Source organism: Actinia tenebrosa, unplaced genomic scaffold (assembly GCF_029948245.1).
Source record: "Actinia tenebrosa isolate PJP-AT-01 unplaced genomic scaffold, QUT_ActTen_1.0 PGA_scaffold11__36_contigs__length_13525064, whole genome shotgun sequence".
In the NCBI taxonomy this organism is placed as follows: domain Eukaryota; kingdom Metazoa; phylum Cnidaria; class Anthozoa; order Actiniaria; family Actiniidae; genus Actinia; species Actinia tenebrosa.
Window position 1 is genome coordinate 1,214,052 of NW_028292571.1, and position 23,864 is coordinate 1,237,915.

A 23,864-nucleotide genomic window follows, 5' to 3' on the forward strand; every position below is an offset into this window, starting at 1 on the left:
TACAAAGCTTTTTTAATAGAAACTGCAGCTCGATGATGCTCAGAAGAGGTGAGACTGTAACCTGTAAAAAAATTCGCAAGTCCATGAACAGTCCATGAACGTGTAAAATGAATCTACCCATAATTCTGGTCGGCCTCAGCTTTATAGCTTTTCAGGTGACTAACTTTATTGAATTAAGTGTATATATATTCAGAATATATATACATAAGATCAACATCTGATACAATAGGGAAATTATGTAGGAAAACAAAGGCACACGCAAAAAAAATGTTCTAGTGCATTTTTCAGTGATTTTTTTTTGTTTTTTGTTTTTTTTTTTTTGTTTTTTTTTTTTTTTGTTTGTTTTTTTTTTTGTTTTTGTTTTGCTCTTTCGCATAACAGAGGACATTATCTTGATCTCGAATTTAAAAAAATATTAATTATTTAATTTTTCCGATTTTATTTTTACCATTCACTTTAATCTAAATTGGGCTCCCTGTGACCAAAGCAAAGCATTATGGGGAATGTGAAAATGCTAAGTAACTTTGGGTTCCCTGTGTCTTGTATTACGTGGTCACCCAGCTCTAATGGCGGCCATGTGAGTAAACGTCAAGTGACGAACAGAACTCTAAAAACTAAGCCAAAAAAGTCAGTTTTCAAAGCGATATGGGATCTTCCAAGAAGCACAAAGAAAAGGATAGAGATAGGGATCGTGAAAGGAAGCGTGATAGAGAAAAAAGACACGATAAAGATAAACATAAACAGAGAAGAAGATCTCGGTCTCCACGCGATCGGGATGAACGTTATGAAAGAAGAAAAGAGGACGTAGACAGCGAGACAGAAAGAAAGAAATCAAGGGGTGTTTATGATGATGATGATGATGATGGTTTATTACAGTATGCAATGGAAGAGTCGACAAGAGAGGAAATGATATCAGGTGAAGATATTTTTGATTTTACACGTTCGAAAGACTTCCTAATTTTGTAGATAGTACAGTACTCGCAGTTTGCTGAGTAAAGAGCTAACAGTAGAATTCATTTGTTTATTATTATGAATTTGTTTCAAAATGTTAGTCCTATCTCTTCAAAATCCCAAAAACATATTGATGGTTTTCACAGCGGCCATGTTGGAGGAACTTAACAAAAGAATTGTCAATGAATTCTTGTCATATCCTCCAACATGGCCGCCATGTCTTTTGTTATTTAATTCTCTTGGGAATGGTTGAAAACCATCAATATGTTATCTGGATAATAAATTTACAGTTATTACGAATTAATTATTCAGCTTCTCATTAATCCCATATAGGTAACTGTCCAATTATTTTCTTAATTAACCATAATTTTTATAAATAAGGGGGACAGTTGGTTAGGGAGTTTGGTATACAGTAGGCAGGCTTTGCAGTAAACTACATTGCTAACTAATTAATGAGTATATCATATATGACCTGATGATTCCAGAACCTCCATCAAATCAAAGGGCTGGTGGTGATGTCTCCCTCAGCATTGAAGAAACCAAGTAAGAATACCTTCCCATAAAGTGTATATATGCACATAGGCCTCTTACAATGTATTATCCCAATGTATTGCAGCTCAAATTGGAGGACAAAACAACAGAATTTTACCCTCATAAGAATTGAAATTCGTTGTCTTGTCAGGACTGCAAATTGAATGGCTTTGGGATCGCGATTGCTAGTACTGAAAAAAAATTGAAATTTGATACCTTGAGATATCCAAAACACATAACTCTCCTGTTGTTGTTTTTATGGGGGGGAGGGGGATAATGAAAAAACAAAAGACGAGCCCTTGTGCAATTCAGCCTAGCTTTGAACAAGCCATCCCAGGCTTAAACTACTGACTACTGATTGTTATGTAGGCCTAGAATACTTGGGTTAAACAAAGGTTTTTATTCTCATGAGAATAAACATGGCACGGTTTGATCAAGATCCATAGCTATGTTCATGGATTATAAGAGAGACTACGTATTTTGTTGGGGGGGGGGGGGGGGGGGGGAGCTTGGGGATTTGCAGTAAATGTTTTAAAAATGGTTATATAGCACTCCCCCTTTCACTCAGTAAGAAATTCATGACCCTCCTATAAGTCAACAAGGAAACAGCTTTCATCAAGATAAAAAGTTTGACCCTCTACAAAAGCTCTTTTTTTTTCTGATTACCCTCCTCTCCGAAGCCCCAGCCCTTATGAAAAATAACAAATAAAAAACATATGTTCCCTAAACATTGACAGCTCTTTTCTTATTTGCTAACCTTTCACCAAAAGATCCCTCTGTTTCGATAGCCATGAATAAAGCTCTGGTTGATATATTAATATTTTCTTTATCTACCATCAACATTAGTTGCTATTGATACATTGTAAACATTATAAAAAGGTTTCATTTAGTATTATAACATTTTGATTGTTCACTTGCAGTAAAATGAGAATAAAACTTGGATTGAAGCCACTTCAAGTTGATGACAGTTCTGACAAATCAGAAGGTGAGAGTAATACTCGCTAAATATGACCCATTTTTCTTAATACTGTAGTTTATTGATAATTTATTGAACTGGCTCCTCCTTTTTCAGAGAAAAAGACCTCACTTTTAGATGATGTTCATGTCCCAGCTATTAATATCAGAGAAAAAGAAGAACAAGAAAAAGTTAGTAGCTATAATTGATGTTTACTTAGTTACAAAATTTGAACCCAAAGATTGAATTAATTTTTTTTTAGATGAGAAGGAAACTTGAGGAAATAAGAGAAAAAAGAAAACTTTACAAAAAGCTGAAGTAAGTTTATTTAAGTATTGACTGTAATGGCAATTTTGCCTTCAAATATTTTATGTTTTATTTCCTTTGTTTTTGCGACAAAATAATCTATGTGCTACCTTCATTATACAAGTATTTTTTATATTCTAAGGAAAAATGAAAGCTCATAGTTAATTTTGTAACAATAGTTTGACTTTTACATTTCCTTTTAACAGCAAAGTCAAAGTTCTTGGTGATAGCGACAGTGATGATGAAAGTGCTGCAAGTTGGGTAGTAAAAAGTAGACAAAAAGAAAAGGAAAAAGAGATGGCAGCAAAAAGGGTAAGGTCAATGACTACCATGTACATAGTAAATGGGAGTCAGCATTGATTCACAATAACTCCTTTTAGATACTAGGGAATGGTCTAGTTCAATAAGTCTATAAATCCAGTAGCTCCCAACAGAGTAATCTGCAAGCTCAGATATTAGTAATCCAAAGGACCCACTAACCTATGGTATGGACTAGCGAATTCTAATTTTCACTAGCCCAAAGCATAGATTTACTAGTCCCAGACTAGTGGACTATCATTAGTGACGTCAAGTACTGAACAGTATTACTAATGTAGCCTGTATATGTGTATGAGTTCCCATGGTTCCCATTCCTCCTTTCTCAGTCTGCGCTACTTTTGTCCTGTGGCATATTTTTCCATTTAAATGTTAAGCTACTGATTCCTCAATTTGGCTTTGCATGTTTTGGATCAGACGGAATAATTTTGCAATATTAACCACATCTGGGGAAGAAGCTGAATGAATGTTGCTGACATTTTCAGTGACATCCTGTCAGAATTTTCAACAATATTTATTGAAGTATCATGAATTTATACTACATACAGTAGTTATAAAGAGTATCTACATGTATGTGCATACCTTATATTGAAACTCTTTTTAGCATATTATATAAATTCATGCTACAGTACTTTCAATAACTTTGTTGGAAATGATTGCAGGTCAAGTCATTGAAACGTTCATTTTTCTATTTACTGTAAATATTTATAATACACTTTAAAAGTACTCTGTAACATGTGAATTTCAATAGCAATACTTTTTGAAAGTGACTAATAGTTCCCTTCACAGTTCCCAGTGCCATCTCGAAAGGAAACAGTGCCTTTTCATTGAAGCGAGGCAAACAGTGAGCTTCCAATGATAGAGACATGTGAATAATTGTCCAAGGCGCTAAAAAAAGGTCTCTTTCATTGCAAGCTAACTGTTCGTCTCCCTTTGATGCAAAGGCATGGCTACCTTTCAAGATGGTGCAGGGAACTGTGAAAGGGACTATTGTTTTAAGCAAGATTGGACTTCTAATCAGGAGTTAAAATAGGGTTTTGTTTCAACCTGTGCCTTTGGAACTCAGTATTTATTTATTTCCTTTTTGTATTCTGACTCCTAAAGGCTCAAATGCTGGCAGAGATGGATGAAGAATTTGGGATTGGTGAATTAATAAATGAGGAATTTGGTCCTAAATCAAAGGTATGCTGGGCAAATAAATAATAATATTGATGGAAGTAATAATTTATCAATGAATACAGTATTGTCTGTTGATCTTGATGTAATGTTGTATGCTCTTTTTATCAGTCATATTCATCTAAAGATCTCAGAGGACTAAAGGTGGAGCATGATCAAACAACCTTCAAGGTAATCAGAAAACAAGCTGAATGAATTAAGTAAAGATTTTAATTGAATGTTTTAATATTCTCACAATCCAAAATTATTAATATTTTACTTCAGGAGGGAGTAACAACAATACTTACTTTAAAAGACCAAGGTATGTCTTGACCCTGAATTATTGAATTTCATAAATTTTTTAATCTACTTTTTTTGTTTAAGGAGCAGGTAGTGATTTCTCAGTTTCCTAAAGCCATGCAGATGCTCATTTTTAGCTCCTGTATATGGGTAGAAAGAAACAAGTTATTGTGAAGGGCCTGAATTCGCCTTTCTGATATTCAAGAAAAGACTGGACAGATTTCTATCTTGTCCCTAAAATCAATCCCAGAATCCAATGCAAATGCAAAATGGCAGCATTTTTTGATTTTGGCCCTTAATTCAGCCCCAAAATTCTGCGTGGCACAAGTTTTTTTCAGTCCTCTGTTCAATTTTGGAAAAGTGAATATGTAAAGTGACACTCGCTCACTCACCAACAAGATGTTAGCAGATTGATATCTAAACAACTTATTATCAACCATCTTACATCATTTACAAACTAATAAATCACAGTCCAAGAATATTGATTGTTGATTGAATTTCTTTAGGTGTTCTGGATGAAGAGGATGAAGTACTATATAATATCAACATAGAAGATAAAGAAAAGGTAAAAAATGTGTAATATAGTTTAAATTGCAACCAGAAATCTATTGGACAATCCAATAATGCAAAGTGACAAAACCACCACTTACCGACACCTTACCATATCGTGCAGATTGATCACAATAGCCAGCAATGTTTATAAATATTACATCCACCTATTTACTGGATTCCTTTTTCAAAGCTTGGGGGAGACTTTTTATGTGTAGCGCAAGGCTCATATGCAGCATACCATGATAGTTTTGCCACAGAATACCAGATTTTTTAATATTTATAAAATGATTGCAAACATTTGCTAAGGTTTGCCTATCTTATATATCTTATTGTACATATATAACACATATATATACATATCTTATATCATGAATTAATTCTTGATGTCTTGTTACTTCGTAGGCTGAAAAAAACATTGAAAAGAGAAAAAAGAAGTCAGATTATCAACCGTACGATGAATCAGATGAAAATGAAATGGTACGAATATGATTACTGTTTTGAAAGTCAGCTGGTGTATCCATTTTGTGATCCTCAATTTACATCTTGTTTCTTGGTTTCATTCACATTTATTTATAAGTAATTAACTACTGTACATCTGTTTTACTAACATTACATACATATATTAATGTGAAGTGTTCCAATTTTAGTTTAAAATGAAAGGAGTTTTAGAAAAATATGATGAAGAAATCGAAGGAGCAACCAAAAAATCTTTCGTGCTTGGTGAGTCAATCAGTGAATCGTATTTGTATGTGATCGTTATATGTACTGTACAGTATGTACATGTATCAGATGTAGCATTATTAGTTCTGGGCTGTAAACTTTCATTTATTTATGGTTTAGAGAAAATAGTTTATTATGAGTTTAGCTGGAATCTATTTTGGGTATCCTGTGGATCCACATGGAAATGAAAATAACCAATTTATTCACATTATGATGCGAAACAAGATATAAGATATCAACTCTATGAAGAATATCTCCCTAAGATTGAATTAGAATTTAGAAGTTGATTTTTGCTGAGGGAGGAAACCGGAGAACCCGGAGACAAACTCTGAAAGCACAGGAGATAACCAACAAGCAACTTTGCTTACATACAACGTGTCTGTGGATCAAACCTGGCTTGCATCAGTAAGAGGCGACCCAGGGCTTAAAATAAACAGCTAGGCATTGGACAATGTTTGGCCAGAACTAGGACTTGTCCAGTCAAATCTTTGCCTTGCCAGCCATTTTGACCAGTAACAGTGAGCTAGAAATGAGGTATGGACTAAGGTAAAACTGATTTAGTCTGTGATAATGACTGATGACTGATCAGCTGTTATTCAAATTGCCAACCAGAATAATCTAACGGGCAATCCAACTAAGCAAAGTGGCAAAACCTATTGTCAAAATGGTTGGCACATTTTAACATCACATTGGCAATGTTTATCAACATTAAATCTTTATATTGTCTTTACGTTAATAAAATTCTCATAAAACCTCATTGATTCCAGAATTTAAAATATATTTTTTTCAGAGTCTGGAGGTAAATTTGATGCCAGCAAAGAGGATGATCTAGAAACGGTAATAAGTAACTACTTCCTTTCTTTCTTTTGCTAAAAATCTTGTTCTGTCTTGTCCTTGTCTTTGTTCTGTTTTGTCTTGTTTCTGTCTTGTCTTTCTCTATGTCTGTCTTGCCTGTCTGTCTGTCCCTCCTTTTGTGATAACTTCTCTTTTCCTTCCTTTCCTTTCCTCTCCTTTCCCTTCCCTTCAATTCCATTCCTTTCTGTTTCCTTCCCTTCCATTTCTTTTTCTCTCCCTTTTCCCCTTTCATTAGATGTTCCTCCTGTTCCACCTTGCCTTACTGTTCACCCTACAGGCATCATTTTATAATAGTACATATAATCAGTCATTAATTCTTATTTATCATTTTGCATTCTGACATATTCAAGTATTTTTATGACATACAAATTCAGGATTAATAAAATCATTTTTTTCCTCAGATGAAAGCAAAGTTAAGAAAACAAATGGTAAGTAATCTGACATTATTTTATTATACATTAAATTTTGAAGATGAATGTGTAGGATTAATAAGGCAAAGAGTAAATTCCTGCCATTGTAGCTTTGAAAGGGTTTGTCAATTGAGCTACATCAATTATTTTATCCTTAACAGGTTTCCCTCGAAATGGAAAGACCAAAGGTGGCTTCAGAATACTACACTGAAGAAGAAATGGTAAAGTACTGCCTTGAACTAGTGCACATTATACTAGTTATGTAAACTCAACAAAATTCTGATTGAGAGAAAAATATCAAATGCCCTTAGCAGGAATTGCATAATTTATTACTTCTATACTATGCCTATTCTTTGCGTACATATTTACGGTGTTCAACTCACCTATAGAGAAGGAAAAAAATCGCTCTGGGATCCTCACAAGTACCCTACATTTCATATTCCAGCTGCGTTACCAGCGTGGATGGTCCTTGTAGTGTAGTGGTTAACACATCGGACTAGAATACCGAAGACGTGGGTCCGAATCCTGCCAAGGGCATTTGATATTTTTCTCTTATTCACAAAATTCTGATTGGATAAGAGAAGTACAATTCAATCGTTAATTGTACTCTGTAGAGTCCCAATTAAGTTGCTCAATTTTGTTGAGTGTATTATAAACGAAAAAAATCGCATGATCTTCTCGTACAATTCGGAATTGATAGATACTCGTGATGTTTTGAAAGTTTTGAAAACTTAGAAACCTTTGAAAACTTCAATCCCACCTGTCAATTCCGAATTGTACTCGAGATCGTGTGATTTCCTATACATTCACATTCCTGGAACTCTTTAAATAAGTTATCAATCTTATTTATTGAAGGTTAAGTTCAAAAAACCCAAGAAGAAAAGAAAAGTCAGGAAAAGAGAAGTATTGAAGGTAAAATTTGAAGGGCACTTTTTTTATCCTAAGACAAAATGTGTTAGTTGATTAGAATTGTTTTAGCAAGTTGTATTCATACATTTTTTGTTATTGAACAGGCTGATGATTTGGAGACCATCACAACAGGTTCAATGACAGGGGCTGGTGATCATGGTTCACGGTACGTCATGTAGTCACAATAAACATAGTTTCTGTCATGTTTTTCTGATTGTTTTTATTAATGTTTGATTGTGAAGGAAAATGAAGTCCAGATCAAGAGGTGCTGACAGTGAGAACTATGGAGAAGAAAGCATGGAGATAGCACCAATAGAGCCAAGCAATGAAGGTATGCTGTATATGACTAGACAGATGTATTACTGGGAGGACCTTTTGGCGCCAAAATGCTGTGCCATTACCGTCACGGTCAGGGTGATGCTTCCGTGTTCCTTAGTCTTGTTAAATGAGCAGTTATAATACCTTGTGTTTCGATTGGTTGAAAGGATGTCATCATTTCATAAATATAACTTTGTTGTGTGCTATTATTTTTTGCTTTAATATGAGATGTGTCAGTTTACCCTTTAAGGTAGAACATACAGATTCAGTGGCAATTCAATGCGTCCAGTCGTTGTCAATCCTTTATTATCATCTTCGTTATGCTCATAATCATCAACATCATTATCTCCTCTTTGTACTTCCTTATTAGCATCTGTGCCATCACTGATCTTCCTCTTCATGCTCAGTAATAACCATTCTAGTGAGCTAACTTAATTTTCAATTTCTACAGAAAACTTTTACAATCCAGAAATCCAAGATGATCATGACATTGTTTTAGAAGATGACGATGCTCAGCTGGAACTAGAGATTGCACTGCAAAGGTACTAACACACAAATGAAAAATGAAGGTTACTATTTGCCACAGTCCAGTCCTCTAGACTTGGAAGATAGTGACAATAGAATAGAATCGCGCAAATGTTGTGTAAAATTAGAACTACAGTGATAACGTAATCACGTTTTCCCTGCTTGGCTAATTTTCTCTGCCAAGAATAGTCAACGAGGGAGACTCTGCTAGCAGGGAAAATCAAATACAATTAAAAAAAGTTTATGTAAAGAAACGGCGATGAACGTTTGAAACTCAGTACACAGTGTCTTGGAAAGGAAAAAGTTAATCGTTGTGTTTTATATATGTTTAACAGTACAATTAAATTTACTTGATAATATTCTTCATGTGATTTTCTTGTTAGGTCTCGAAGAGCAAAAGTGAAAAAAGATCTGTCGGGAGCAGATAAGGTACGTCTGTGTGATGGAATATTGTTAGTGTTCTCAGTGTTTGGCGTGATTACCCGTGACGTGCCCGCGATGTGACGTGACATGGTTTTCTTAAATCTAAATATTAAATATCAAAAGAAGAATTTCATTAACCGTCTTCGAGAGAACTTACCATACAATACCATTCCATAGGTCTGTCTCCATTTATTGGAAATGGCAGTGTGCTGTTTGTGTTCGAGTTTAGCACTTTTTTTAGCTATCAAGCCCATCACAACCCAGGGGCGGATCCAGGATTTTTTCAAAGGGGGGGTTGTAGCACTGATTGAGGTACTTGTTTGGGGGGAAAATAGCACAGGGTTCCCAAACAGAAGTAGGTCTTATGAAAATGATCATTTGCTGCAGGCGAGCATGGTTGTTTCAGGTCCCACACACGGCGTATAGAAAAAAAGCGAGTGAAATGTGTTCGGCACCCCTGTTTTAATAAAACTCGCGATGCTGTTGGTGTTGTCATGAAAATAATAATAAATCACGATGGCTCTCATGGGGGGGGGGGGGGGGGGGGGTTGCAACCCCCAAAACCCACCACTAGATCCGCCACTGCAACCGACAAAATGTCCTTCAAATACAAAATTTGCTCTGTACCCATGCTTAGTTTTTAACATCACGTTGTGTTCTGTGATGTGTAGGTAGCACAAGTCCTGGCTACTGCTTCAAGACAAGAGACATCAGACGATACACAAGGTAAAGTATACTATTCATTATTAAAGGGAAACAATGTAACGAGGCCAACACCTATAGCTATAGTGGGGAAGTTTTGGAGAACCATTCAATGAAAAAAGAATAATGGTCTATTTAAGGCCAATAGCTGATTTACATCTTCCTTACTGTGAATGACATGCCTCCTCCTCCCCTCCCCCCCCCCCCCCCCCCCCCCCCCCCCCCCCCTTGACATACCCCAAACTTTAGTTAATATTCAGTTTTGTCATCACAATTCTGTTGTATTCTACAGGAGCATCTATTGTTATTGATTCAACGTCAGAGTTTTGCCGGACACTTGGAGAAATCCCAACATATGGTAAGATTACTAACCAAAGTATGAACATTAATGGCATGTATCTTTACAATTATACGAGGACACCACAGCCTAGTTACTTAGTACAGAGATTCGTTGGGGATGTTGTGGTAGCGAAGGTGCAGGCATGCTTCTGCATGGACATCTCTTACGACAATTTTTGATTCCGACCAGAGATGTTTTGTATTTTGTTTCAGGATTGTCAGGGAATCGTGAAGAAGAGGAAGAGGAAGACGCTGAAGCTGAGGTAAGAAATCAAACCGAAGGATTGTTCTGATCTATGTTAATTCCACTCTTGAAGGTAAATCTTTTATGAAGTCGTTAACTGTCTTGATAACCGAACCCGCTTGTCCACTGTAGAACCCATTATTTATACTTGAGTAACTAAACGTAACAGTATGATGAGATGGGTTTATCCAATCAGGCACTGCGTTGCCTCAGGTTACGGCGACAAATACTGTCTTGATAACCTAACTTGCTTGTCCACTGTAGAACCCATTTATACTTGAGTAACTAAACCTAACAGTATGTTGAGATGGATTCATCCAATTAGTTGCTGTGTTGCATTGGGTCACTGCACCAAGTACTGTAGGAAGAAACAAAATTGAATCCCATTCATTACAATGAATTTTAAAAAATTCTTTGCCAACACTTGTGTTTAATGGCAGATGGACATCGACAAGGAACATGAACCCCAAGGGGGGTGGGAGTGGGTCAAAGCACAAGATGACAAGAAAAACCAGAATGCAGAACAACTAGTAAGTACACTGTACAGTACTAAATGACCTACCAAGAAAGGTTAGGTACCATATTTAATGGCGTCAAAGATAGATAACAAAGACGAACAAAAACTTGTTTCTTTTAATTTTTGTGTCATGATATAATGCTATAATGGGGGATCGCATTAAAAATCTTGCATTTTTGCGCGCATTATAGGAACGAAAAATAAAATGCATTTTAAGGTTTCCGGGGACTCACTTCAATCGCGTTTAAAAGGGCTCCTCGGCTGAATATCGATTGGCACCTACAACATTATACTGGGGATATAAAGTTGATTAGTTACAATAGGGGTTACTGGAACCAGACCGAAAGTTCTTATCGCAATTCCTGTAATAGATAATTTCTGTGCACAAATTCCTTGGCCAATGTGAAGGGATCTGAATGAAAGCTCAAGCCTGTGAAGCTGAGGCATGGAAGCTGAGAGGTGTTAGAAGGGTGATGGTTTCAACTGAGTCATTAAAGGGCCCTATTTTTCATCCGATTTTTATGAAATGATCTTTTACTAACACTATATGTTTGTGCTAAAGGAAGAGGATAGCCATGTTCTTGATGAGGAACCAGTCGTTGGGTCTGGAATTGCAGCTGCTTTACAGCTAGCAACCAAGAAAGGTAACTAGATATTATTACATCATATGACCATATGCAAACAGATCACTGTGTGTGGTAATAATACGGACAATAAATCTTGCTGCAACTTGTTACGCGGCAACATGATTGTGCTGTAAGGTGCAGAGGAAATATTGCTCTTATTACACTTTGAGGAAAGGTTCTCCTTCATGCAACCAAAATATATAAAAAATAAAAATAAAAAGCCCACCTGCCCACAACTCGTCAATATTGCACTTAACATTGCGTGGTTTTCTTCTACGAGTTGAAATGAGAACAGCTAGGACCTTGCAATTTAACGAGTTTCCTCCCATGTTGCACTTGTGTTTAATACCAATAATGAATGGTTATTAAATAACGAACAAGTTGTCGATTTAACGTTGTATTCTTTGTCAGGCCTTCTGAATCCCCAGGGAAAGCGAAAACGTGAAGAAAAGTTCGTAGCAGAGCTGCCATCTGTTGGTGTCATCGATGAAGATAAAATGAGGTCAGGATCAGTTACTTGTCATTCGTTTGGATTTTAATTAGCAATGTGATACTAAAGGGATTCCAATATGTGTTTCTTTTTCAGAGGAGACGACAAAGACAGAAGTCGATCTGGAAGGTAAAATGGTTAATAACCGTTTATTCTTTGTTTGTTTATTCGTTTGTTTGCTTATTTGTTTATTTGTTCGTTTGTATGTTTGTTCGTTTGTTTGTTTGTTTGTTTGTTCGTTTGTCTGGTTTGGTTTGGTCTGTTTGCTTGTTTGTTTGTTTGTTTGTTCGTTTGCTTGTTTGTTTGTTTATTGTTTGTTTGCTCGTTGGCTTGTTTGTTTGTTTGCTTGTTTGTTTGTTTGTTTATTTGTTCGCTTATTTGCTACCTAGAGTAAGAATCGGAATTGCAAGCGTAACGTGCAGTATCACTAGCCTTGAATTGAAGCCGAGGTTATAGTGACGATGGAATCAGAATAATCGTGAGGTTTCTCTTCCCTTTCCTTCCGATTCCATCGCTTATAATCTTGACGAACTGGAGAATCGGAATCGCAAGTGTGGTCGGAAGTTTTAGCCAATTAGGAAACTCATATCCAATCCAACAAGAACAGTAAACATACATTAAAGTACGGCTTGTGTTTTCGTATCCCTCTCTTTTGATTGGAAATTGAGGCTGCAGATCTGTTGTGATTGTCCCACTATAGTCTTGTCCTTCCCTTTTCTTCCCAATCTGTGACCATAAGGGCTGTCATTTATATTACCACTGGAGAAGCTATTAGAGGTCTCTTGTTATATATTGTTTTTTAAATACGTTGTATGGTCGCAGGGACAGAGAGCGTGACCGTGACTATGACAGAGATAGAGACAGGTATCGAGTGGAAAAGGATGGATATAAACCTAACATCAAACTGGATTACGTAGATGAACATGGACGACAAATGACACCTAAAGAGGTAACAGGCTAAAACAGTCTTTCTTGTTTTATTTTTATTCATTTCTTTATTTATTCTTCTTGTTCTATGATGCCATTACATGACGTTAGAGGGATTTTACTGTACTTTGTCCGTAAACCAAAGTTGTATAATTAGTGTCAACAGGCAAAGTAAAAACAAAAGAAAACGAATGAATTAGGCCCCGTCCACACGTATCGATTTTTTTTTTTTTTTTTTTTTTTTTTTTTTGTGACCGGAAATTTTTGTATCCGTATCCGGAATTTTTCGAAAACGATCTCCAGAGTGGAAATTTTCGAATACGCTCCGAATACGAATACGTGTGGACGGTCGTATCCGCAAATTTTCGAATACGATGACGTAAACACGATTTTGCGCATGCTCAATAAGAAAAACTATCCGTCAAAGGGTCTAGGCACTAGCGTGTATCAGGGCGGATCAAGAAATTTCCGGACGCGTGGACGCAACCCGTATCCGTAAAAAGAAAATTTGCGGATACGTGTGGACGGGGCCTAAATGTGTAGCAACCCATGCTAGAGTTGTTGATTGATACCAGTTTATTTAAATGTGTTTCATAGGCTTTCCGTTATCTGTCACATCGTTTCCATGGAAAAATGCCGGCAAAGCTGAAGACAGAGAAACGATCCAAGAAAATCCAAGAGGAAGTCGTAAGTTGCTATAACCTCTATTATGAGCTCTACTCACATACAACACCAAACCCGGCGGGACTCGAACCCGGCTCGCCTTTCTGAGAGGCGAGCGCTCCCCCTGGACGCCACCCGTGCATTCTGATTGGCTTCGCGAGAGGACGGTATTTTCTAGCTGACCGAATTCCAGTATCCTGTATGGGATAATAGATTGTTAAACCACAACAGAACTCTTAAATAAGATAAAAAGTAAATTGAAAAAAAGTTATATAAGGTCCTAACGGCCTCGCCGAACGTATATTCAATACCTCTTGGGCACAGTTTTTCCCTAACCAGTCCTAAATAACTAATATTCTGAGATCCATTTTTGGATGAGGAGGAAAAAGGAGGAAGTTTTGTTGCCAGGTAACTAGCGGTTATATTGATGATCCTAGAATCCTAGGATCCTAGAATAGACTCGAAAACAGAAATCGCATCATAATCGAGCCAGGACTTGATCGCCAATCACAGCGGCCGTAAGAGGCGATGCTCGTAACCCCCGCCATCCCTGTTTGAATCCCTGAGATTTTTATGAGACAAAAGTGGTGGAAAACAAAGAAGTGCAAGAGGCGCACAGGTAACCAATATATGATGACGTAAAGTATCATCGTTAAGATTCTGCGTTTTCCTTTCTTTTTATTACCAGTCGATGCAGAAAATGAGCTCAGTAGATACTCCCCTCAACACGGCTGCTCTGCTCAAGGAGAAACAGAAAGAATCACAGTCTCCTTACCTTATCCTCAGCGGCGGTGGAAATACATTATCTGCAGGGTAGGTAGACATTTAGGTGCTTTCAGGATTGCTTAGTTGTAAGATCTTCCCTCTACTTGTTCTTGGTTACTGGTGTTTATCGTTGTCCATGTGAGGATAAACGCCAAGTGAAACCTTTGAGGGGTTTGGTCTTTATTGTGTGGGAAAACTAGACAATATTAATTCTTTCTCGGTCAAATAGTGACCAATAGACTCCCTTGGCTCGGGCGTAATGTTTTCCCATTTCAGATCACGTGTCATTCTTTCGAGAATAAGATTCTTTGTTTGAGCTGTATCCATATTCGTGTGTCTGCTCATGTGCAACCGAGTTCAACCGTTAAACAAAGAAATGATACTATAGGGAATGATGCGTGGTCTGAAATGGGAAAACATTACACCCGATCCGAAGTGGTCTTTAGAAGTCAGGGACTCGCAGTTTTCTAGCAAGGGACTCTAAAAATACCTTTCACTCCTGCTAGGATACGTAAGCAATATAAAATAAGACGCGGGAGTCGGTCGTGAAAGAAATCCTCGCCGCTATACGCCGAATAGAAATATGGCGATAAACTTGAATAACTATTGTTAATTCTGGACTGATTAGCCTCGTGTTCATGTTGAAAAAAAGGCCTCTTTCAGTCCAGAACAATAGTTATTCAAACTGGTCTCTATATTTCGATTCGGCGTATGGTCGTAGAAGTTTCTGAGGAAAAAAATGATTATATTTTTTAACTTTTTTTTCTTCAGCACGACTATTTCAAAAAAGAAGTAATGACGGCTCATCCAACCCATCCACAGTAGCGAGAAACAGCTGAAAGGTTCTGCTGCAGGCTCACGTGGATTGAATAGCGGTTAATTATTGGACCCATTCCACTCTCACCTTGAAGACAAACACGCCTCTCAACTTTTATTAAATATACTTTGTTCAAATAGCTAAACACTGAATGAATAAAATGTAGTTTGTTATGTTTTGTCTATTTTATTGTATGTTTAATCCCTTCGGGTAGCATGGGTGGCGTTCGCGGCTAACGCGTCGTCTTTCACCGCTGTGAGTCCAACGGGTCGGGTCGCTGGTTCGAGCCCTGCGGTCGCCACATGTGAATTGAGTTTGTTTGATGTGTTGTTCTCTCCTATGCTACGAGGGTTTTCTCCGGGTTCTCCGGTTTCCTCCCTCCATAAAAATCAACATGTGAGTTGAGCGTTGTGTGCATAGAATATTAAATGTAGTGGTAGTGCGTGTGAGTGAAAAGTGTCCCCAATTAGTGCGAAAGCGCTAGAACGACTAGACACTTAAATAAAAAAGTGATTTTTTATTTATTTATTTCGTTGGAAGCGACGGCTAGTGACGATTGTAACGAGTCCAACCACACTTGCCACAACTTAGATCAAGTCTGAGGTTGTTTCAGGGTTCGATGTGTGAGTTAGGCATGCCCTGACTTAGATCAGCTTATAGGTCGCGTTTAAGGGTTCAAACAACTGTAAACTAATTTATGATTTTATGAAATGTGTTTTTGTCACTTGGTAAAGATCTATATTTAAGTGTATGCTACATCGATTGTATAAGCAGATTAAAAAATCTGCCTCAGTTGGGTTCTCGCGGGACTCAAACCACTGACCTCTCGTTTGCTAGACGAGATCTCAACCAGATCTCGGCCACTGAGGCTTTACGGGAGAAGGTCGTGTTAGATCTATATTTTAATCAAATCCGCGCGTGATTTTTCACCCAACACGAGACGGGACGAACACATTTATCATTTATTTATCAGTTAGACGACATAAAAGCGCGCGCCCATGGCGATATAGACGCACGAGAGAAAATATAAAGAACGATTAACAAGCGAAAGAGTGGCACGAGGCGAAGCCGAGTGACACTCTAGCTTGTTAAGAGTTCTTTATATTTTTTTCCAAGTGAATGAAGTCAGGATACCAGACCTCGGCAGAAATAGAAAAATACCTCGCGCTCCTGTGGCCAATCAGAACGCACGATTTTCCTAACACACCCTTTTTGCGTGGCTAGTTCTTCAAAAGGCATCCGGATCCCACATTGAAAGGAATGATCATGGGAGGTTAGTGGTCAGTGAACCACACGACGTATCAGGTCTGCTGGTCATAGCAAGGGGTTAATCATCTACGGTCTAGGGGCCGACTAACCTCTCCCTTGGGCCTCGGCCGAGCTTCCTGATCAGTCTGTAAATCCAGGGATAGCGGTGTCGGGGCCGAAATCTCCGGCATAGCCGTAAACGCTTCGCGCTGCCATACGACGCTTCAGCACTCGATGTCTGGAAGTATGGTCCTAAAGCAGAAAAACAAAGTAAACGAATACAAAATAAATCGGTCACTGATTCCGATAGTCAGTCATGGTGAAAGCCGCACCTCTTTTCTAGATATCTCAGTCTATTACCGACAATAACGTACCTTAGCACTGCCATTCACTATATCAGTATACTTATACTGATTCTCATTCTTACTTGTCATCTCATCCTAAACATGTACACACTTCAAATGCCACTCCTTTTTCGCAATTTCATCGCCCTCGTTTTTGCGTTGATGACAGATTTTCTTGAAAAATGTTTGGAAATATATTCTTTATTCGTGCACGCAACCGTAATTTACTTTCTAGCACCTACTACTCTTTTAACAAGTAATTTTGAGGTGCAAATGGGAGAACATGGACCCTTGCAGTTCCACTGTGCAATGGCTGCCACCATAACACCAGGTGGAGATAGTAACCAGGACCCTGGATTTAATTGATAGACGATTCTACTTATAATGGCAAGTATATCAAATATAATTTTCTGAGAAAGTATCTGAAAATTAACGATATGGAATCCGGAATCCGCAATACAAAAGCTTTGGAATCCAGAATCCAGAGTCTCGGCATCTGGAATCCAGCGCTTCGAATCCGGAATCCACCATAAGTCCGGATTCCCTTACATGGCGCGACCAGAACACCAGGTGGAGATAGTAACCAGGACCCAACATGTACATCACATCACATCAATACCACTTCAGCCTAGGATGAACATCAACACTAGATGCACCAGAATACCAGGTGGAGATAGTAACCAGGACCCAACATGTACACCACCCCACATCAATACCACTTCAGTCTAGGATGAACATCAACACTAGATGCACCAGAACACCAGGTGGAGATAGTAACCAGGACCCAACATGTACACCACCTCACATCAATACCACTTCAGCCTAGGATGAACATCAACACTAGATGCACCAGAACATGAACCAAGAGGAATTGTAACAAATTCAAATTTATAATTAACATTTGATTTTTTAGCTATGAGGACAAATCCTTCTCATTAAGTTAACGAGCTGAAGAAGACAAGTCTGCTTAGAAAAAAGGTTTTAATAGGCCTATTTAAAAACAATTAACTTGCATTGTTAAGTTTAACGTGTTTTCGTAGGTTGGAATCATTTACAAAAATTAAGACGCTTCCGCAACCATGAAGTAATGAACTTGTGATATAACCCTACTATACATATTGAACAAAATTCAATGAAGGTTAAAAGGTTTAAATGTTTAAAAGCGCAAAAATCATCGTAAGACGAAGAACAAGAATCGAAAAAAAAACAACACACACACAGCGCACATATATAAGTACATATTGGCATAAAAATGTGAAGTCTATGAGGAATTAAACGAGAAAGCTGCTATCTTAATTGATTCTGTATAGTGTTCGTAAAAATACGTCACTCCTTTTGAAGTTAATTTTTTTTCCTCTGATCATTATTTTTACGATGAGGTTCTAATCTCATATCTTATGTCTTATTTTGATCATGCATCTGCTCGAATATTAAGTTGCATTTTAGACAATATCTACAGATAATTAAAAAGAAATTCGTACGTCTAATCAAGTAGAATGCTGCTAACGCTGTTTGATACTGAATCTACTGTCAGATCAAAATGAAAATTGAACTCATTTTGTCTGCCCACCGCTCAGCTGTACGGGGAGAGGGGAATGAAAATAGAGTATGCAGTTTGCTTACACGGTATAAGTAGTAACGCAAATGACTGGCTGCCATCCGCCCCTGATACCCTTACTGCGAATTAACACGTTAATAAATATTATGCTATCACTACAAACAGAACGAAATAACAAAAGACATGATTGCCATGTTTTTTGTGCTGTTTAATAAACTAATGATGGCTACGAAAGCAGTGAACAACGATAAGAAAAACACTTTCAACTTCAGTTTCCTGTGACTAATTGTTAATCACTTTGATAGTAATATGTCTTGACTAATACTTGACCAATTGATAAAGCCTGATTACCAACAATTAGATCATTGGACTAACACTGAATAAATAATAATTCAATAATATAAAGTAGACAAATTGTCTTCATTTCATATTTTTCTGGAGCTACTGAAAAATGCGTTACATCTAAATATATATTTTTCGTGTTAATAACTGTTTCAAATTTCTCTCCTTGTTTGTATACGTGGTTAAGAAGGCTATTGTCAAACTTTTAAACAGGGGATCTTTAGAAGTCAGGGACTCACACTGTTTTCTAGCACGGGACTCTAAAAATACTTTTCACTCCTGCTAGGATACGTAAGCAATATAAAATAAGACGCGGGAGTCGGTCGTGGAAAAAATCCTCGCAGCTATACGCCGAATAGAAATATGGCGATAAACTTGAATAACTATTGTTAATTCTGGACTGATTAGCCTCGTGTTCATGTCGAAAAAAAGGCCTTTTTCAGTCCAGAACAATAGTTATTCAAACTGGTCTCTATATTTCGATTCGGCGTATGGTCGTAGAAGTTTTTGAGGAAAAAAAATGATTATATTTTTTGACTTTTTTTTCTTCAGCACGACTATTTCAAAAAAGAAGTAATGACGGTTCATCCAGCCCATCCACAGTAGCGAGAAACAGCTGAAAGGTTCTGCTGCAGGCTCACGTGGATTGAATAGCGGTTAATTATTGGACCCATTCCACTCTCACCTTGAAGACAAACACGCCTCTCAACTTTTATTAAATATACTTTGTTCAAATAGCTAAACACTGAATGAATAAAATGTAGTTTGTTATGTTTTGTCTATTTTATTGTATGTTTAATCTCTTCGTTGGAAGCGAGGGCTAGTGACGATTGTAACGAGTCCAACCACGTGTTGACTTGCCACAACTTAGATCAAGTCTGAGGTTGTTTCAGGGTTCGATGTGTGAGTTAGGCATGCCCTGACTTAGATCAGCTTATAGTTCGCGTTTAAGGGTTCAAACAGCTGTAAACTAATTTATGATTTTGTGAAATGTGTTTTTGTCACTCGGTAAAGATCTATATGTTAAGTGTATGCTACATCGATTGTATAAGCAGATTAAAAAATCTGCCTCAGTTGGGTTCTCGCGGGACTCAAACCACTGACCTCTCGTTTGCTAGACGAGATCTCAACCAGATCTCGGCCACTGAGGCTTTACGGGAGAAGGTCGTGTTAGATCTATATTTTAATCAAATCCGCGCGTGATCTTTTACCCAACACGAGACGGGACGAACACATTTATCATTTATTAGGAATTCGTTAGATCGAGCAAAGCTTTGAAATGTTGCGTATCGTCGTAGTTTCATATGTTTGGGAAAAAATGGTTGTGACAACTTGTGCAAATGAAAGATACAGGTTTTTGTATCGTGATTCCTATCGACGTTCACTAGGTTATTCTGAGCCGACAATACGGTTTCTTATTATCCAACTACACACTTGACTTTAATCAGTAGAGTAAAAATAAAACTGTCTGAGAGGTCTTCATTAAAAACCGTTTTAAGGCCGAGGGCCTAGTTTTTCCTATCCGGACCGACTTTAGGCCGGTAAAAAACTTATTTAATTTTGTTTCCAGTTTACTTTCCCCCATGGATTATGGAGAAGGTAAACTGTATAAAAAAGGGTACAATTTTTTTTTTACTTGTTTTGCAATTTGTTTTCTCGTTTAACAACCGTTTTCCATGCGCGCGCGGATAACGTAAGAATGAAGTCATGATACCAGACCTCGGCAGAAATAGAAAAATACCTCGCGCTCCTGTGGCCAATCAGAACGCACGATTTCCCTAACACACCCTTTTTGCGTGGCTAGTTCTTCAAAAGGCATCCGGATCCCACATTGAAAGGAATGATCATGGGAGGTTAGTGATCATTGAACCACACGACGTATCAGGTCTGCTGGTCATAGCAAGGGGTTAATCATCTACGGTCTAGGGGCCGACTAACCTCTCCCTTGGGCTTCGGCCGAGCTTCCTGATCAGTCTGTAAATCCAGGGATAGCGGTGTCGGGGCCGAAATCTCCGGCATAGCCGTAAACGCTTCGCGCTGCCATACGACGCTTCAGCACTCGATGTCTGGAAGTATGGTCCTAAAGCAGAAAAACAAAGTAAACGAATACAAAATAAATCGGTCACTGATTCCGATAGTCAGTCATGGTGAAAGCCGCACCTCTTCTAGATATCCCAGTTATTAAATGATGATGATAATAATAATAATAATAATAATAATAATAATAATAATATATTTATAACGCGCATATTTCATGTGGATATGTTCATATGCGCAGAAATTAATTATGCCATTCATGATCAATTAAATAAATTGGACAAAAAGAAATATAGATATAACATAATATAGTATATAGTATATAATAATATAAATATATGAAATAGATAAAATATATAGTAAATAGCAATAAAGATGTATAAAATTCTAAGTAAAAGCTAATTTAAAAAGGTATGTCTTAACAAGTGATTTAAATTTCCTGATACACAGTTCATTCCTGATTTCAACAGAAAGAGCGTTCCAAAGTTTGGGGGCCGCAGATTGAAAAGCCCTGTCACCTAAAGTTTTTTTATATTTCCCACTAGCTGGATTTAGCAGAGTGCCCTTATGATTCCGGAGGTTATACCTAGAAACCTTACTTACTGAAACCAAATCAGATAAATATTGTGGTGCTAGCCCACGTGAACATTTAAATGTTAACAGTAGTATCTTAAAATGAATACGATATCTAATAGGTAGCCAGTGTAAATCGAAAAGAACTGGTGTGATGTGGCAAAAACGAGGAAGCCCTACAATAACCCTGGCAGCAGAATTTTGCACTCTTTGTAACTTATTTACATGAATATCAGGAAGCCCATACAATAAACCATTACAGTAATCAAGTTTACTCACTATAAAAGCATGGACGGTAGAACCACGTGAAAGGTATTTCCTAATTCTTCTAATATTGTATAGATGGTAAAACGATGAACTACAAGTTTTCTTAATTTGTTCATGCATATTCAAGTGGGAGTCAAACCAGGCTCCCAAGTTTTTTACAACAGAAGATTGGTTAATCTTGGATTCTCCAACTTGTAGATTGGTGACGTTCACTTTCTCCAGCTGTTGTTGGGTACCGATCACTAAGAATTCTGTTTTACCAGGATTCAGCTTCAGTTTGTCAGATATTACCGACAATAACGTACCTTAGCACTGCCATTCACTATATCAGTATACTTATACTGATTCTCATTCTTACTTGTCATCTCATCCTAAACATGTACACACTTCAAATGCCACTCCTTTTTCGCAATTTCATCGCCCTCGTTTTTGCGTTGATGACAGATTTTCTTGAAAAATGTTTGGAAATATATTCTTTATTCGTGCACGCAACCGTAATTTACTTTCTAGCACCTACTGCTCTTTTAACAAGTAATTTTGAGGTGCAAATGAGAGAACATGGACCCTTGCAGTTCCACTGTGCAATGGCGGCCACCATAACACCAGGTGGAGATAGTAACCAGGACCCTGGATTTAATTGATAGACGATTCTACTTATAATGGCAAGTATATCAAACATAATTTTCTGAGAAAGTATCTGAAAATTAACGATATGGAATCCGGAATCCGCAATACAAAAGCTTTGGAATCCAGAATCCAGATCATTGGAATCCGTAATCCAGAGCTTGGAATCCGGAATCCACCATAAGTCCGGATTCCCTTACATGGCGCGACCAGAACACCAGGTGGAGATAGTAACCAGGACCCAACATGTACACCACCTCACATCAATACCACTTCAGTCTAGGATAAACATCAACACTAGATGCACCAGAACAACAGGTGGAGATAGTAACCAGGACCCAATATGTACACCACCTCACATCAATACCACTTCAGTCTAGGATAAACATCAACACTAGATGCACCAGAACAACAGGTGGAGATAGTAACCAGGACCCAATATGTACACCACCTCACATCAATACCACTTCAGTCTAGGATGAACATCAACACTAGATGCACCAGAACAACAGGTGGAGATAGTAACCAGGACCCAATATGTACACCACCTCACATCAATACCACTTCAGTCTAGGATAAACATCAACACTAGATGCACCAGAACACCAGGTGGAGATAGTAACCAGGACCCAACATGTACACCACCTCACATCAATACCACTTCATCAGTCTAGGATGAACATCATCACTAGATGCACCAGAACAACAGGTGGAGATAGTAACCAGGACCCAACATGTACACCACCTCACAACCATAACAGGGCTTTTAAGGCTTTTTCGTCTCGAATGGTAACTCCAAACTATGTATCTGGAAAGGATACCAGATTTTGAAAAAAACTGATGACAATTTTTAATTTACGGCCGTAAGTTATGTTTAAGACTTTGGTGAGGAGTAATCCTCCCTTTCCCCTCTAAAGACAGTTTATAAGGGAACGGCAGCAAACACGAGCCTTTTGCAACAGATTATCCGGTGTGATATTCACCCCAAAATGTTCTTGACCTTTTTCAATAGCGCTTTAATTTCCAACAAGTAATCTTAAATTGAGGTCCAAAATTTTGAACTTGGATTTTTCACTGACCCCTTTCCCTGTGCCCTGATGGAGAACAGCTCAGTTTGCGATAAAATTGCCATCAAAACAAATAGACCCTTTTCGAATTCCAAATTACCGCTGTGTTTCTTGATTACAGACTCATTTGCACAGGGTTAGTCTCGAGTTTGTGCAGAATATTCACGTGTTGCAAACAAGGTCCGTCGAGCTTCAAAGTGTTTGTATTGTTGAAGTTGTGCATTCTTTACTTTACCGTTGGTATTTGTGAATATTTAAACACTGGTACGAGGCTAACTCTGTGCAAATGAGTCTGTAATCAAGGAACACAGCGGTAACTTGGAATTCGAAACTGGTCTATTGTCGAAAATCCTAAAGTATTTCTAAGTTTGAGGAATAAAAGGAAGGGTGTACGGGCGTCTGAACCTTCCTCTAGTTGAATATTACACACTCCCTTAACTGAGTGGAGTAAATCTGTAATAAACGTCTCTAAAGAAAACAACTGCAGCC

The 23,864-nt window shown here is 37.7% G+C and overlaps 1 protein-coding gene across 1 annotated transcript; it reads left to right on the forward strand.

Moving 5' to 3' along the window:
- Positions 1-562: 562 nt before the first annotated feature.
- LOC116297973 (U4/U6.U5 tri-snRNP-associated protein 1) lies at positions 563-15,488 on the forward strand. The gene is made up of 31 exons (XM_031706293.2): positions 563-916; positions 1,437-1,494; positions 2,403-2,467; positions 2,555-2,628; positions 2,700-2,755; positions 2,950-3,055; positions 4,163-4,240; positions 4,346-4,405; positions 4,499-4,535; positions 5,020-5,078; positions 5,468-5,542; positions 5,713-5,785; positions 6,576-6,622; positions 7,042-7,068; positions 7,212-7,271; positions 7,906-7,962; positions 8,064-8,125; positions 8,202-8,290; positions 8,729-8,819; positions 9,186-9,231; positions 9,897-9,951; positions 10,220-10,285; positions 10,480-10,529; positions 10,951-11,040; positions 11,590-11,671; positions 12,065-12,155; positions 12,240-12,272; positions 12,966-13,092; positions 13,668-13,757; positions 14,422-14,546; positions 15,270-15,488. The coding sequence occupies exons 1-31, from the start codon at positions 646-648 to the stop codon at positions 15,292-15,294; spliced, it is 2,325 nt and encodes a 774-aa protein (XP_031562153.1). The 5' UTR covers positions 563-645; the 3' UTR covers positions 15,295-15,488.
- The last annotated feature ends 8,376 nt before the right edge of the window (positions 15,489-23,864 follow it).

Bases quoted from the DNA above. Each gene is read 5' to 3' on its own strand.
- LOC116297973 (XM_031706293.2), top strand. From the start codon at position 646: ATGGGATCTTCCAAGAAGCACAAAGAAAAGGATAGAGATAGGGATCGT. The intron at 1,495-2,402 runs GTAAGAATACCT...GTTCACTTGCAG, and splicing joins CTCAGCATTGAAGAAACCAA to TAAAATGAGAATAAAACTTG. The intron at 2,468-2,554 runs GTGAGAGTAATA...CTCCTTTTTCAG, and splicing joins CAGTTCTGACAAATCAGAAG to AGAAAAAGACCTCACTTTTA.